At 39.9% G+C, this 12,964-nt stretch overlaps 1 protein-coding gene across 1 annotated transcript; it reads right to left on the bottom strand.

The window, feature by feature from the left end:
- Nucleotides 1-911: 911 nt before the first annotated feature.
- LOC107692576 (MKL/myocardin-like protein 1) lies at nucleotides 912-11,744 on the bottom strand. Its single transcript, XM_016491680.1, has 14 exons — nucleotides 11,684-11,744; nucleotides 11,383-11,439; nucleotides 11,114-11,169; nucleotides 10,448-10,514; nucleotides 9,872-9,997; nucleotides 7,590-7,768; nucleotides 7,122-7,265; nucleotides 6,683-6,981; nucleotides 5,337-5,475; nucleotides 4,397-4,834; nucleotides 4,128-4,241; nucleotides 3,325-3,462; nucleotides 3,128-3,182; nucleotides 912-2,926 (listed from the first exon to the last, which is right to left on the bottom strand). The coding sequence occupies exons 1-14, from the start codon at nucleotides 11,742-11,744 to the stop codon at nucleotides 2,502-2,504; spliced, it is 2,298 nt and encodes a 765-aa protein (XP_016347166.1). The 3' UTR covers nucleotides 912-2,501.
- Between the last annotated feature and the right edge of the window lie 1,220 nt (nucleotides 11,745-12,964).

Below are 12,964 nucleotides of genomic sequence, written 5' to 3'. Positions count from 1 at the left end.
ATTAAATGAACTTCACAGAGGCTCAGCCCATTTCTAGCATGAGCAAATGGCGGCTAGACTGAAACTGCGTAATAGGACTTTATTGCTGACACCACACTACAGGAACATTATGGGCAGTGAAATGATTCACTGAGGCAGCCTAAGGGACGTTTAAAATAAAATGAAAGCTCAGTGATCACCATGACTGCTTAGAGTAATTTCATAAAAGATATGCTAAATTTACCAAAGATATTTAATAATAAGACTTTCAGAATTTCTGTTAAAACTGAGTTCATCAGATATCTTAAAGGGATAGTTCACCCAAAAATGAAAATTCTGTCAATTACTCACCCTCATGTCGTTTCAAATGCATAAGAACTTTGTTCATCTTCAGAACACAAATTAAGATATTTTTTATGAAATCCGAGAGCTTTCTGAACCTCCATAGACAGCAACGCAACTGACACGTTCAAGGCCCAGAAAGGTAGTAAGGACATCGTTAAAATAGTCCATGTGACATCAGTGGATCAACTGTAATTTTATGAAGCTACGAGAATACTTTTTGTGCACAAAGAAAAAAATAACGACTTTACTGAACAATTTCTTCTCTTCTGTGTCAGTCCCGTGTTCAGGAGAATACCACAACGCATGCGTGTGTTGCTGCTGATGCAGTGAGTCATTCGTGGCACTCAAAAAGTATTCTCGTAGCTTCATAAAATTACAGTTGAACCACTGATGTGACATGGATCATTTGAATGATGTCCTTACTACCTTTCTGGGCCTTGGAACGTGTCAGTTGCATTGCTGTCTATGCAGGGTCAGAAAGAAAATATCTTAATTTGTGTTCCAAAGATGAATGAAGGTTTTATGGGTTTAGAACGATGTGATGGTGAGTAATTAATGACACCATTTTCATTTTGGGGTGAACTATCCCTTTTAAATGCTTTTACTGTTTAAAAAACAAACAAACAATGAAACAGACACAGGTGGGAAATCAATTAAGACTTTAATTATACTATTTTAAGTTTACTATATGACTTGTATATGGATAGTTGACAGAGTTTTAATAAATTACTCAATAAATATATCAGATCAAATACTTAATATGTTTGTTTTTTGGTTGGTTGGTCGGTCATGTGGCTCAGAAACAATAGTTGTGATTTGTAGGGTTACATAAAAAAACCTCATTTGAGAACAAAGTCCAGCTGCACAAATGCTGTGATTCTCCAGCACCTGTCTGCATACTGAACTCAGGGCAATATATTTGATTATCAAACACATTGTCCTTTTTACACATACACTTTCACATATAAGACTGGGACAGAATAAAGAGTTCATGTTTCACTTTCTTTGGACATTTAAATGTGTTGTATTCCTGTGCCCTTTCTTGGAAGCATATTGCACTGAGTAATGTACTTCATTGTCCAGAGAAATGCATAAAAGCAATGGCCAGTCGAAAGGTCAAATGTCTGTAAACAACAATGGTAGACGATATTATATGGGTCCCATTAAGAAAATTTAAAGAGTAGCGGTTGAAAGATGACTTCTTTAACTTTACACAGTGTTTTCTGGGAAGGCTGATCAATCAGCTCAAAAGCCTTTCAATTTTCGGATTTAATTACGTTAGGCTTTTTTAAAACACATTTTCTCCTAAGGTCCCAACCTAATTTGTGGTTTAAATCCCGCTGAAGGTGCATACTGGCCTCAGACCAGCATTATTTTGTACTATATTGGTGCCTAAAGGTAGCATGAGTTATTCTGCCTAAAAATCTTCAGAGGATCTGTTGTTGGGCCAATACTTTTGGGTGAACATCAGTCCCATGATGCACTAGTCCAGACAAAGCATAACATAACTCAATACTAAATGGAAAAATGTAAACCAGTATAAACAGAAACAAGTGCATTTGGATGCTTTAGGCACCTCATTTATGGTGCACTGAAATTGTAGATACAGAATATGCTGGCAAGCGTGTATGCGCCAACACAAACACACACACGCAGATAAAGCAGCCAAGAGAAGCGTGCTCACACATACAGGGAGCGCATACACTTCCCTGCAAATACACACAGATTGTTTGAAGCTCCCGCTGCTCCACACACTTGCCACATGCCGACAGTTTGTCTGGCGCTGAAGCAAGAGGCAAATCAATAGGGAAGCCCACTTTTTTTGTATAATATATACTTTTTTCATTTTTTAAGCTTTTATAAAAATACAAGTCATCGTGAAAGTGTGGCGTATGTGCACATGCTCTTTGTGCATCTTTCTGTACGAGTTACCAAAGCATATCTCTTTTTCCATTTCCCTCTTTCTCTCGACATTGCGTGGAGTAGAGGTTAGCAGTCAACACCAGTCAGATCTGTTTGGTCACATCAGTTGACAGAGATGAATGGATGCAAAAACAGGAACGAATGAAGGATGAGGGGGTCTTCTCTTGAGGTTACACGATTTGAAAGGTGGTTAATTGCCATTCATGCATCCAATTAGCCATACGCATATACAGACACACACTACGCCCCCTTCCTCACCATTGCTCCACCATCAGGTCGAGGACTCTGTTGACGTTCAGGTCTGAGTCAAGACCAAAATTGCTCTCTAGAAATGGGGCGGTGGGGGGCGTGAGCAGTTGCAGGCCAGAGGTCAAGGACTCCAGCCAATCAGCGGGGTCAAAAGCAGGAACCTCTGACCTTCTTTTCCTGGACAGTGAGCTGGATGGTGGAGTGGTGCAGATGGGGGGAGGAGGAAGGGGAGCTGGGGTTGAACTGAGGGGTGGAACGTTGTTAGGTGAGGGAGGAAGCTCTAAAAGAAGTGAAGAGCACAGAGGAGAGGATAGGAAGTTGTCGTCTTTTTGGCGCTTGGTGGACTGTGATTGGTCAGGCTGTGGGGCAGGGGAAGAGCCTGAAAGGATGGTAGTGGCTGACTGGATGTCTGTGATCAGTGAAGAGTTATCTGAAAGATAAAGACATGATTTTATGGTGAATTCATGGTGTCTGAAATGTTAATCGGATATAACCTATTTGCAAACTGCGAGCAGCAGTAGCCTGGCCAACCTAAAATGCCATCTTAGTACATTTTTTGCCATTAGTAAGAAATATATTTGCTTCCTCTGTCCTATAAAGCTTCAGCTGCCTCTAGTCAAATTTCACTCACCTGAACAACTAATAGTCTCATCCAAAATGTCATCTATGGATTGACTAGGGTCCATCTTACATGGTAAAAAAAAAAGAGTGGACAGGAAGTCGAACGCTCAGTGCTCATTGTTGATGAACAGCAATCAATACATCAATAGCTGCATAAAATAGGTAATTGTCAGACAGCAGACAGCACACAAACTCAAAAACACTCACCTGCACTCTTTGAATGGCCTCCTGTAGTTCCTCTTCCAGACTCCGGACAGTGGGTGATGCTTGTGCTGGACTGGCAGTAATTTGCATGGGCAAATCGAAGTCTTGACCAATCACATCACAAAGCTGGCAGCAGTTCACCTAATATTAGGAATAAATACAAAGATTTACTTTCTTGTATGATGTGAAATGGTGAAATATATATATCAGTTGTTGTATTTGCCCTGTTGAAAAAACTGTATGCTGGTTAGATGTTTTGAAGCATGGCTGCTGGTTTGAGCTGGTTTAAGCTGCTCCTCAGTTGGTCATGAGCTGGTTTAAATTGGTCCTGAGCTGGTTATAAGCTGGTTATGAGCTGGTCCTGAGCAGGAGCTAGTTGCTTAGGACCAGCCTAAGACCAGCACATAACCAGCTTAAACCACCTTATAACCAGCTCAGGACCAGCTGAATCCAGCTCATGACCAAATAAGTACCAGCTTAAACCAGCTCAAACCAGCTGCCATGCTTCAAAACATACCCAACCAGCATATGCATGTTTTTTTTTCAACAGGTTGGTCTAATATCACCCGTAGTTTCTTGAACAATAAGATACCTTGATACAGCATGATGCAATTTAATAACGCAGAACTATGCCCCCTTTCTGTCTTACTAAGACCCCAAGTCAGGGCCGTTTCTAAAGCAACTGGTGTCTGAAAAGAATTATATATATTTATATATATATATATATATATAATTGGGGGGGGGTCAACAGGGATTTCGCCTAGGGCGTCAGATTGGCTAGAAACGGCCCTGCCCAAAGTACATACTTTTCCATCACCAGCGCAGTACGTAAAGAGCAGTTCCTGTCCACTTGTGTCTGGTTTCCCTCTGGTGCATCCTGTCTCCTGTTGCAGGAACGGATGAAGGGAACTTTCACACAGCTGGAGAAAACAGAAGGAATGAAATAGTACATTAAATGCTAAAAGTACTTGTAAATAAATAGATCCACCACAAATAAAGAGAATAAAAATTGACAATATTAAGAAATGCTACAAATTCCAAATAATTCACCTCTTAGTCAAGTATTCAAACACACCTGAGTGTCCTTTGCTCCTTCTCTTGGTCTGCTCCTCATCCTCTCTCTCATTTCCAGCTCCACACTAAGTTCATCTACTGCCTGGCCTGGCCTCCACGTAGTAGCAGAGGGTATTGGAGGGGAGGATCTATGTAAGGTGGGGCTGGAGCCAGCAGATGAAGGAGAAGTGAGGTAACTATCACTACCTAGGCTTTGCTCTGCTAAACCCGAAGGGCTGATGTACATTGGTGCAGGGTTGGCAGAGGTGTCTAAGCTGGTAGGGATGCGGTTGAGGCTAGCAGGGTGGGTGGACTCTAGCGTGGCCCCTAGCTGGCAAAGCGGCGCAGGTGTTAATGGGGGACGAGGCATCTGGAAAGGACGAAGTCTCTCTAATAGTGCAGGCTTAGTGCCAGAAACTGGGAGTCCACGTTTCCGCAACTGCTGTCGAAGAACTGACACCTGAGAAGGAGAAGAAATAAATTCAATGTTCTGTACAAAGCTTGTTCCTACAAATAGTTTATGATAACCAGATAATCTAAAGCAGGGGTGTCCAAACCTACTCCTGGAATGCCACTGTCCTGCAAAGTTTAGCTCCAACCCTAATCAAACACACTTGAACTAGGTAATCAAGGTGTTCAGGATTACGGTTGTGTCTGAGAGCTGAAAAGTAAGGAGGTAGGAAGGCAAAAAGGCACATCTGAATACAATTTATTGTGACATCCTCTCTACTGCAATGCCTTCAGTTTTAGGAGGTATCTTCACGTGCAAAAGCTGCCTGCGAAGTCATTGCCTGATAGGGCAGCTAAGGCAACAAGTAAGTTGTCTAAGCTTCCGGATGTAGCCTACTTAAAACAGGCAGGTGTGTTGGAATTGAAGTCTGCAGGAAAGTAAACCTCCAATTCTACAAGAGTAGAATTGGACACCCCTGATCTAGAGTGAGTCATCTTAATGAGATTCTTACCGTTAAGTCATCAAGGTTTAAGGGCAGTAACTCTGCCTGGTGGATGGGACTTGTATCAGGAGTAGATGGGTTTGTTGATGGTGTTCCAGATTGAGGGGAACTTTGAGGCGTAGTTCCAGAAATCTTCAGATGGTTCTCACTATTGTTTGGATGTATAATATGAGTATATAAATTAGTCTTTTTGATTAACACTATCTTTAAGTAGATTTTTACCATTCAGATCACAGAGTAGCATCTCTAAAGTCAGGTTTGCATTGTACGATTTTAGCTATGAATTTGCTGTCTGGGAAAAATTTCATGATCGCAAAAGATTTATCATTATAGTGTAAAACCATCAGTCTTTCATCACACAGGACTGGATTACACTACACTGTACACTGTAAACTGTAGCCCTGACTTTTGGCTCAATTTGCAGTTGAGGTAAGTCTGTGCTAGTTGCCTTGCATTAGAGCCATCCTGGAGATTTTGGGAGTTTAAGTGTTGGGAGTTGATTTCACGTTGTGTATGATGGTTACAGACTAATATTTTACCATCAGACTATGATGCCATCTAGTCAGTGGATATTAAAAATGTTTGATGCTCCTGAGAAAGACTTTTAATAGCACTCACTTACAACTCCTGTTGCAGTCCATACTGACCACATCTACCCACCCAAGGCCACATCCAAATGAGCTTGGCTTGTATGTTTCATAACCCAGAGTACAGACTTGCACCATCAACTATGGCAGGCAGCTTCTCTACATCCATGTTTGTTTACATCTCATCTGTTATGCATCTACTTTCAACGGGAAGGCATGTGTTTCAATGTGAGGTTGTTGTGGTTGGAACAACCTGTGTAATCTTCAGATTTTAGTGTGTGATGCCTAGATTTTTTTTCTGTAGCCATTTACAAATTGGCAAGTGATGTGCAATATTTTAAAATCTGTTCTGATCATAAAAGTTGTGTAGTGTAATCGTGCCATTTGTGTGACGTTCACTGACAGCCATGTAAACTTTTGTGATAAATCTCTGCCTTCAATAATAGTTGTGACTGCTGTTGAACTGTCAAAAGTGCTCTTGGCTGCAATGTTTCTCGAACACAGTACAATGTGCTCCCTATACAAGGAGTACACAGCCTGTGTAGGGCACCAACTATCAAGGGGGCACCATCTCGTCTACATGGGGGATCAACTGAGAAGGATACCCCTTACAATGTGACATAAAAGAATGATGTTGCACAGTGTGCCGTGGCTTTTACTTAAGATGTCACTGTGATAATACCTGAATCCATAAAAATTGTACACGTGAACCCGGACTTAGTTGTACAAATCATGGTTACTTCATTAGTGCTTTGTTTGAAGGTTTACCTGTTTGTTACAGGGAGCTGTTGTTGCTGTATTTGTAGTTGTAAGAACACCTGCTGTTGTTGCAAAAGGTGGGAGTAAGAGGAATCAGTGGGCGGAGCCTGACCGCTATTATTCTTTTGTGAAGCACTTCCGGCTCTGCTTCCAGTCCCAGTTCTTTGATCTGGGGGAATGTACTGATGATATTTCAACTTCCTCATTTTAGGTTTTGAATCGCGAGGCTTTCGTGGCTGCAGAGGGCGGGATGAAGTTAAGGACCCACCCAGAATGGAATGAGAAGGTGGAGCTGAAGGCTGTGCTGTCTTGAGGCATACAAAGAGAGATTGGGAGCAATATAATTTGGAAAAATGACATGAGCAAGTGGATGAGAGAAATAATGAGGAATGAAATGGGGCGAGGAGTTAATCAAATCATTTATTCACATCTCTGTGTGAGTGTGTACCTTTGGCAGCAGTGGTGGTGTCTGGGAGGGCATGTACATCCCTTTGGGTCTCCCAGTTGTTGATATGGAGTTTGACCCCGTTACAGTCATGGTCATTGGTTGGCTGATGCCCTCGGTTGCCGGGAGCAATGACAATCTACACTGCTTTGAAAAGATGAGTCGATAGTGGTGAAAATTCGTAACAACCATTTCCAGCTTTTTAACCTGAATGTAACGGTGTAATGTGTAATTTCTTCGCTACTAGTAGCACAAAACAGATGGTACTCAATCTCATATCATTGACTAACCCAGTGCTGCTATGTTTGGCTGGTATATGCTTATATATAAACAGATAAATATTTTGATAGTGCCACATTGTTCACAAAATTGCTCACTACTCTTTTAAACTGAAGAAAAGGACACAAGGCAAAAAGAACATGATCAACTGATTTAGTCTAATATTGTGTAGGTGTTTTATGCCTCTTATACCTGTACACTGTTTGGGCTGATGGGCGTAGCAACAGATGATGCATCACTCAGCGATTGGTCACCTCCTTGCCCAGGTGATGATAATAATCCAGGTGATTGGTGCATCCCGAGTTGCTCGGGAGATGCAGAGGCAGACGAGGAGTTGTCATCTTCAAAGACATCTGATGGCAATGAAGCAGCTGAGGCAAAGGAAAATAAGAAATGTTAGCTTTTCTGAACAATTCTCTGTTTAAGTTAAATGCTGCTATATGTGGAAATGTGTAACTGTAATATAAGGTTTGTTTACACATTGATACCTTGTGAAATTATTAATTTATACGTTTCTAAGCAAAGTGGCAGGAAGAGAGGGGACGGGATTGAAAATGTCCACAAGCCGGGATTCGAACTTGGGCACCCAAAACACAACCGCACTGCGTGCCAGAACACTGCTGACAAGGCTACTATCGAATATAATTAGTGTTGAAGGGATAGTTCACCCAAAAATTGCAATTTTGTCATGAATTACTCACCCTAATGTCATTCCAAAGAAGAGAAGAAATTGTTGAATAAAGTCATTATTTTTGTTTTCTTTGCACAAAAAAGGGTTCTTGTAAGCTTCATAACATTAATGGTTCAACCACTGATGTCACATTGACTATTTTAACAATATCCTTTCTACCTTTCTGGGTCTTGAACATGGTAGTTCTGTTCTGTTGCTGTCTATGCAGGGTCAGAAAGCTTTCGGATTTCATCAAAAATATCTTAAGTTGTGTACAGAAGAAGAACAAAGGTCTTAAAGGTTTGGAATGACATGAGGGTGAGTAATTACTAACAACATTTTTTTTTTTTGTGTGTGTGAACTACCCATATCCAACTATCCACTAGGTACGCAAAAGTAGTATAACCATATGAACGTAGATAATTGAAACTTTATCTGTAATAGCAAAGCATATATATATATATATATATACATATATTTATTATTACTTTTTTGGCTTATTTTTACAAAATAACCACTTAGCATACAAGCTTAGCATATCACTAACTGATTAACCTTCTAGCTTAGCCTTTACTCTGAAGTATTCAACTTTTTGTTTTTGTATGTTTTATATACTGTGACTGTTTGTTACTGTTCATTTACCTCTGTCTGGTGTCTTTACTGTATATGTACATATTCACAATGTCACTGTCACACAAATTGCTGAACCCAATAACTGTGTAAATTCTATTTACTTTTCTGTCTTTAACGGGGTCATATGATGCAATTTCAAGTTTTCCTTTCTTTTTGGAGTGTTACAAGCTGTTCGTGAATAGATAAGATCCCTAAAGTTGCAAAGACTAAAGTCTCAAACCCAAAGAGATATTCTTTATCAAAGTTAAGACGTGTCCATGCCCTCCTAAAATGCCTCGTTTAAACACACCCCCACATGTCTACGTCACTGTGTGGGAAGATTTGCATAACGCCGTCCAAATGTATACGCAAAGAAAGAAGGCGTAACTTTGATTCTCGCTGTAGTATCAGTGGTTAAGTTGTATTTACAACACTGTTCCAGAACAGTTCAAACCAAATATTCAAATGTGTGCAACGCATTTTACGGAGAACGAGGACTGTTTCCTGGGAGAGTAGTCTACAATGCTGGTGTCCTGGTGAATTCAGTTCCTGTTTCCACTTCGGCATGCATGCTGACCCTATACAGTCTATGATGCTGACAAATAATGCTGACTCACAGCCTGTAAGTACATTTTCATATTTAAAGAATTTGCCACTGACGATTCAAACGCGAGTTTTGAGCAGTGTAGAGTAGCACTTGTTGTTTGTCGTTTCTCCGATCACAAATGCAGACATGGTTTTATGTTTACGCGGCGCGGCACGATGCAACGCTACGCGTAAAAAAACAGTATAAGTAATTATAATCAGTAATTATGTCCCCACTGGATGCAACAAATGCCTCGTTTGTAATGGGTTTTATTGGTTTTGTCTCTTCACGCTGGGACACGGCATCACACACCAAATACACAAAATAATGTTCTTTTTAGCAACGTCATATGACCCCTTTAAAAAGCAACTGACTGTGTTATCATGGTAACCATGTTACAATTAGCCTACAAGAATTTATATGACCCTATATATGAATAAATTCTAAAAAAAATAAAATAAAATAATAAATAAAATATGGTATAAAACTATAAGAGAGTGTTTCTCTGTGCGTGTGTGTGTGTGTTCGGCTATTTATATAAAATATTTAGCTTGAGTTTATGCTGAGTTTGTGAGGCATCGTTTTCAGTTATTTTCAAGGACTCACTGTTCTCTAGAGGCAGAATATGCCTCTGCAAGTGTTCCAGTGGTCCAGGCTGACTCTGGATTTTCTCACTCAGATCCTCAGCCAGACGGGCCTTCTTTTGCCTGTGAGCTCCACTATAACTCCTGTCTGTGAGCGAGAGACATACAGAAAGAGAAAGTGAGAACAAGAAACGAGAATCAGAGAGAGAACAAAATGAATAGTGAAAGATGGGGAACGTGAATGGCAGATCAATTGCTCTGCTTTATAATAAGAGAGGAGAAGAAGAGGAGGAATATTTTAAAGACAGAATATGAAAGATTTTTCACAAAAGAATTTGTTGTTGGGGTGATCCAATTTAGACATTCAGAAAGCTACTGATAATAAGTGCATAAGTGCTGAAGGACCTTCAGCTGAATGACTTGCAAACACAAAGAGCTATTTGATGAATGGGGATTGATGGATGAATGGCTAATGGACAAACCGCTCATTCCAGCTTTAAGGTTACAGCTCTGTTCAGTACTGGTATTGGGATATTCTTTTATGACTGAAGGTCAGGAACTATTGGCAAACTCTCAATGGCCATGGATGATGCATCACCTGGTGCAGTTTGAGCAGTCAGACCACTAGGGGGCGACTTCTGAGTGGCACCATCTTCAGTCTGACGCTGCATTGAGAAACAGCCCAGTCAAATCAACATCAGCAAATGTCAACAAATACAGCAAACCTTTATTTCTCCAATAGTTACTGAAAGATAGCACAAAGGTGAAGCTGCTAAAAAAACAATTGGATGGTAATATTCTCCTGTAAGACTACATTGTTTCCCTCCTGACAGTAATTATCTTGAACCAGCTGCTGTTTACTGTCTTACTAAACAATTAACTGTGCTAACAGTGTTTCACGGCTAATACTAATAGTTTGCGACAGTAACTAGACATGTAATTACAAACATTAAATTATGCTAAAGAGGTTGAAGACCAACTCGTGTCAGTTATCAGACTGTTTTGGCATCAGTGAGTAGTTTGCTTATCTACACTGGCACCCTGTTTCACGTCAGTCTGTTTTCATATAAACCAAAGGCACACACATACTGTTACTGGAGTGTGTCAAGAGAGGAAGCTATTAGATCCAACCGTAGTATGTTTTAGTTTGGAACTTCTCCCTCAAATTAATTATCTGTTTCAAGGAGACATTTATTTTAGTTTTGGTAGCTGCTAGCTCTATATTTGACTATTTCTCCACAGACACAGATAAATAATGACTCACCAAACCACTGCTGGCTTCTTTCTCCCCAACTTTATCAGGGACGGAGGCCTTTGTACCTATAAAGGACAGAGAATGGGAGAATAAACAAAAAGGAGGAGACAAGCTGTTATAAAGCTAACATGTAGAGTTGAAATGCATAAAGAGAGCAATCCAGCTGGTTTGAAAAGTGTGAATCAAATATAACATGATATTCCTGCCCCGTAAAGGGAAATTTCATAGACTTCCTGTGGCTAAGCACAATCAAAATAAACACACACACACAGACTCACCAGACTCTGCATTAAGTTCATTCTGCTGTCTGCGGTTCTGTATTCTCAACTGCAGAACTGAAAAATATGGTATATGTATTATTATGCAACAAAAACAATATTTACAATACTTTATTAAAAATACAGTCTTTGTATTGCAGAAAACTCTCAAGCCTGAGTTTCCCACCTTAAGGAAAGTGCAGGTTTTCTCTGTGAATCATGTAGCTTAATTTATAACTGTAAGCCCAGTATATTACAAGTAAATTGCACCACTCGGATGATCATAAATGAGTTAGATATGAATTAGGCACTGCAAACTTACACTGTTCACCAACACTGGCACTTAAAAAAGAAGTTCTACACTTCTTCACAAACAAACACATGCTTGAACCAGCAGGTGAATTACAGCTAGGTCAGAGGTGGGAGGAGTCATGAGGTATGGTGGCTTGTCCCATGATGCACCTCTGTGCTGAGTTCTGAGATCTGAGAGTGGACGTGAGAGGAAGGGGGGTAACTATTTATCCCTCTGAATGTCTATTTCTGTCACCTTCCCATCCCCCATCCAGCTGTCCTGCTCTCTAGCTCGCTCTCTCTTTCTCTGTCTTTCACTCCCTCTCTCGCTGTCAGTCGTGCTAAGTAAATTCTTCCTGATTTTACTTTACTCTGGAAGAGAATGACATGCTGAGCGGCATCAAGCCAAATCAGGTTAGAATACGGGGATTAAAAATTCACTGAGTGTCACGGCAACTTATAATAATGACAATGACTGGTGTGCTCTGATAACATAATGGCATAGATGCATAATGATAGTTCAAGTTTTATGATATACTACTTACTGTACCACCTGTTATATCACTATCAAAAATGGCTAAAAATCAATACATATTTAAAAGAACCTAATGTATATTTAAAGTTTTAAATTAAATTAGTTTAGTATTTTTATATCCCTTGCTGTTCTAGATTGTACTATTCTAGACAATGTTTGAAACTTTTTATTGTTAACACATCTCATGATGAATCATGCATATTCCCAGAAATATCCTAATATTTTAATATTTTCTAAATTCACTGTATAATCTGGGAAAATGTCCTACATATGCAACATATCATCCAAACATGTACAACAAAAAAAGTTCTTGTGTCAAATTACTAAGAAATATTGTGCTTATTATGACGCTGATTATGTGAACTGCTTTGCGCAGACAGTCAGATGTTCTTCCGAAGCTCAAGATGCTCTTGGATCATTCTCAAATTATGCTGGAGTTCGTGATCATCAAGTTTTTACACTAAAATGTTGCTAAAAGCAAGAAGAACAAACCAAATACTAAAACATTCTGAAGTGTAACTTTTCACTCAAACCATTAACTGCATATTTGATCCCAGCATTTTGATATTGAGTAAAGCTATTGTGGGCAGAAATGAGAGCATTAATATGTAATTTGGGGTAAGTATGTATACCCTAGCATAAGTCCTGGCATCTTTCAGCAGTTCCTTTTGCAGTATTTCTCTACATTAAGCAGCCCTCCTGTTGAGGTTGACTGGTGCAATTTTACTCCGTTCTCAGCTACTGAACTCTTTCAAAGCGATTGTTGGCTTCTCTGTG

The sequence above is a fragment of the Sinocyclocheilus anshuiensis genome, unplaced genomic scaffold, assembly GCF_001515605.1.
Source record: "Sinocyclocheilus anshuiensis isolate Anshui unplaced genomic scaffold, SAMN03320099.WGS_v1.1 scaffold831, whole genome shotgun sequence".
NCBI lineage: Eukaryota > Metazoa > Chordata > Actinopteri > Cypriniformes > Cyprinidae > Sinocyclocheilus > Sinocyclocheilus anshuiensis.
The sequence above is the reverse complement of the archived record's forward strand: the minus strand, read 5'-3'. Positions and strand labels throughout refer to the sequence as shown.

Excerpts from the sequence above, each read along its gene's own strand:
- LOC107692576 (XM_016491680.1), bottom strand. The coding sequence starts at position 11,744 with ATGTGTTTGTTTGTGAAGAAGTGTAGAACTTCTTTTTTAAGTGCCAGT. Across the intron at positions 7,266-7,589 it reads TCAGCCCAAACAGTGTACAG|CAGTGTAGATTGTCATTGCT; the intron begins GTATAAGAGGCA and ends ATCTTTTCAAAG. Across the intron at positions 3,183-3,324 it reads AGGCCATTCAAAGAGTGCAG|ATGGACCCTAGTCAATCCAT; the intron begins GTGAGTGTTTTT and ends TTACCATGTAAG.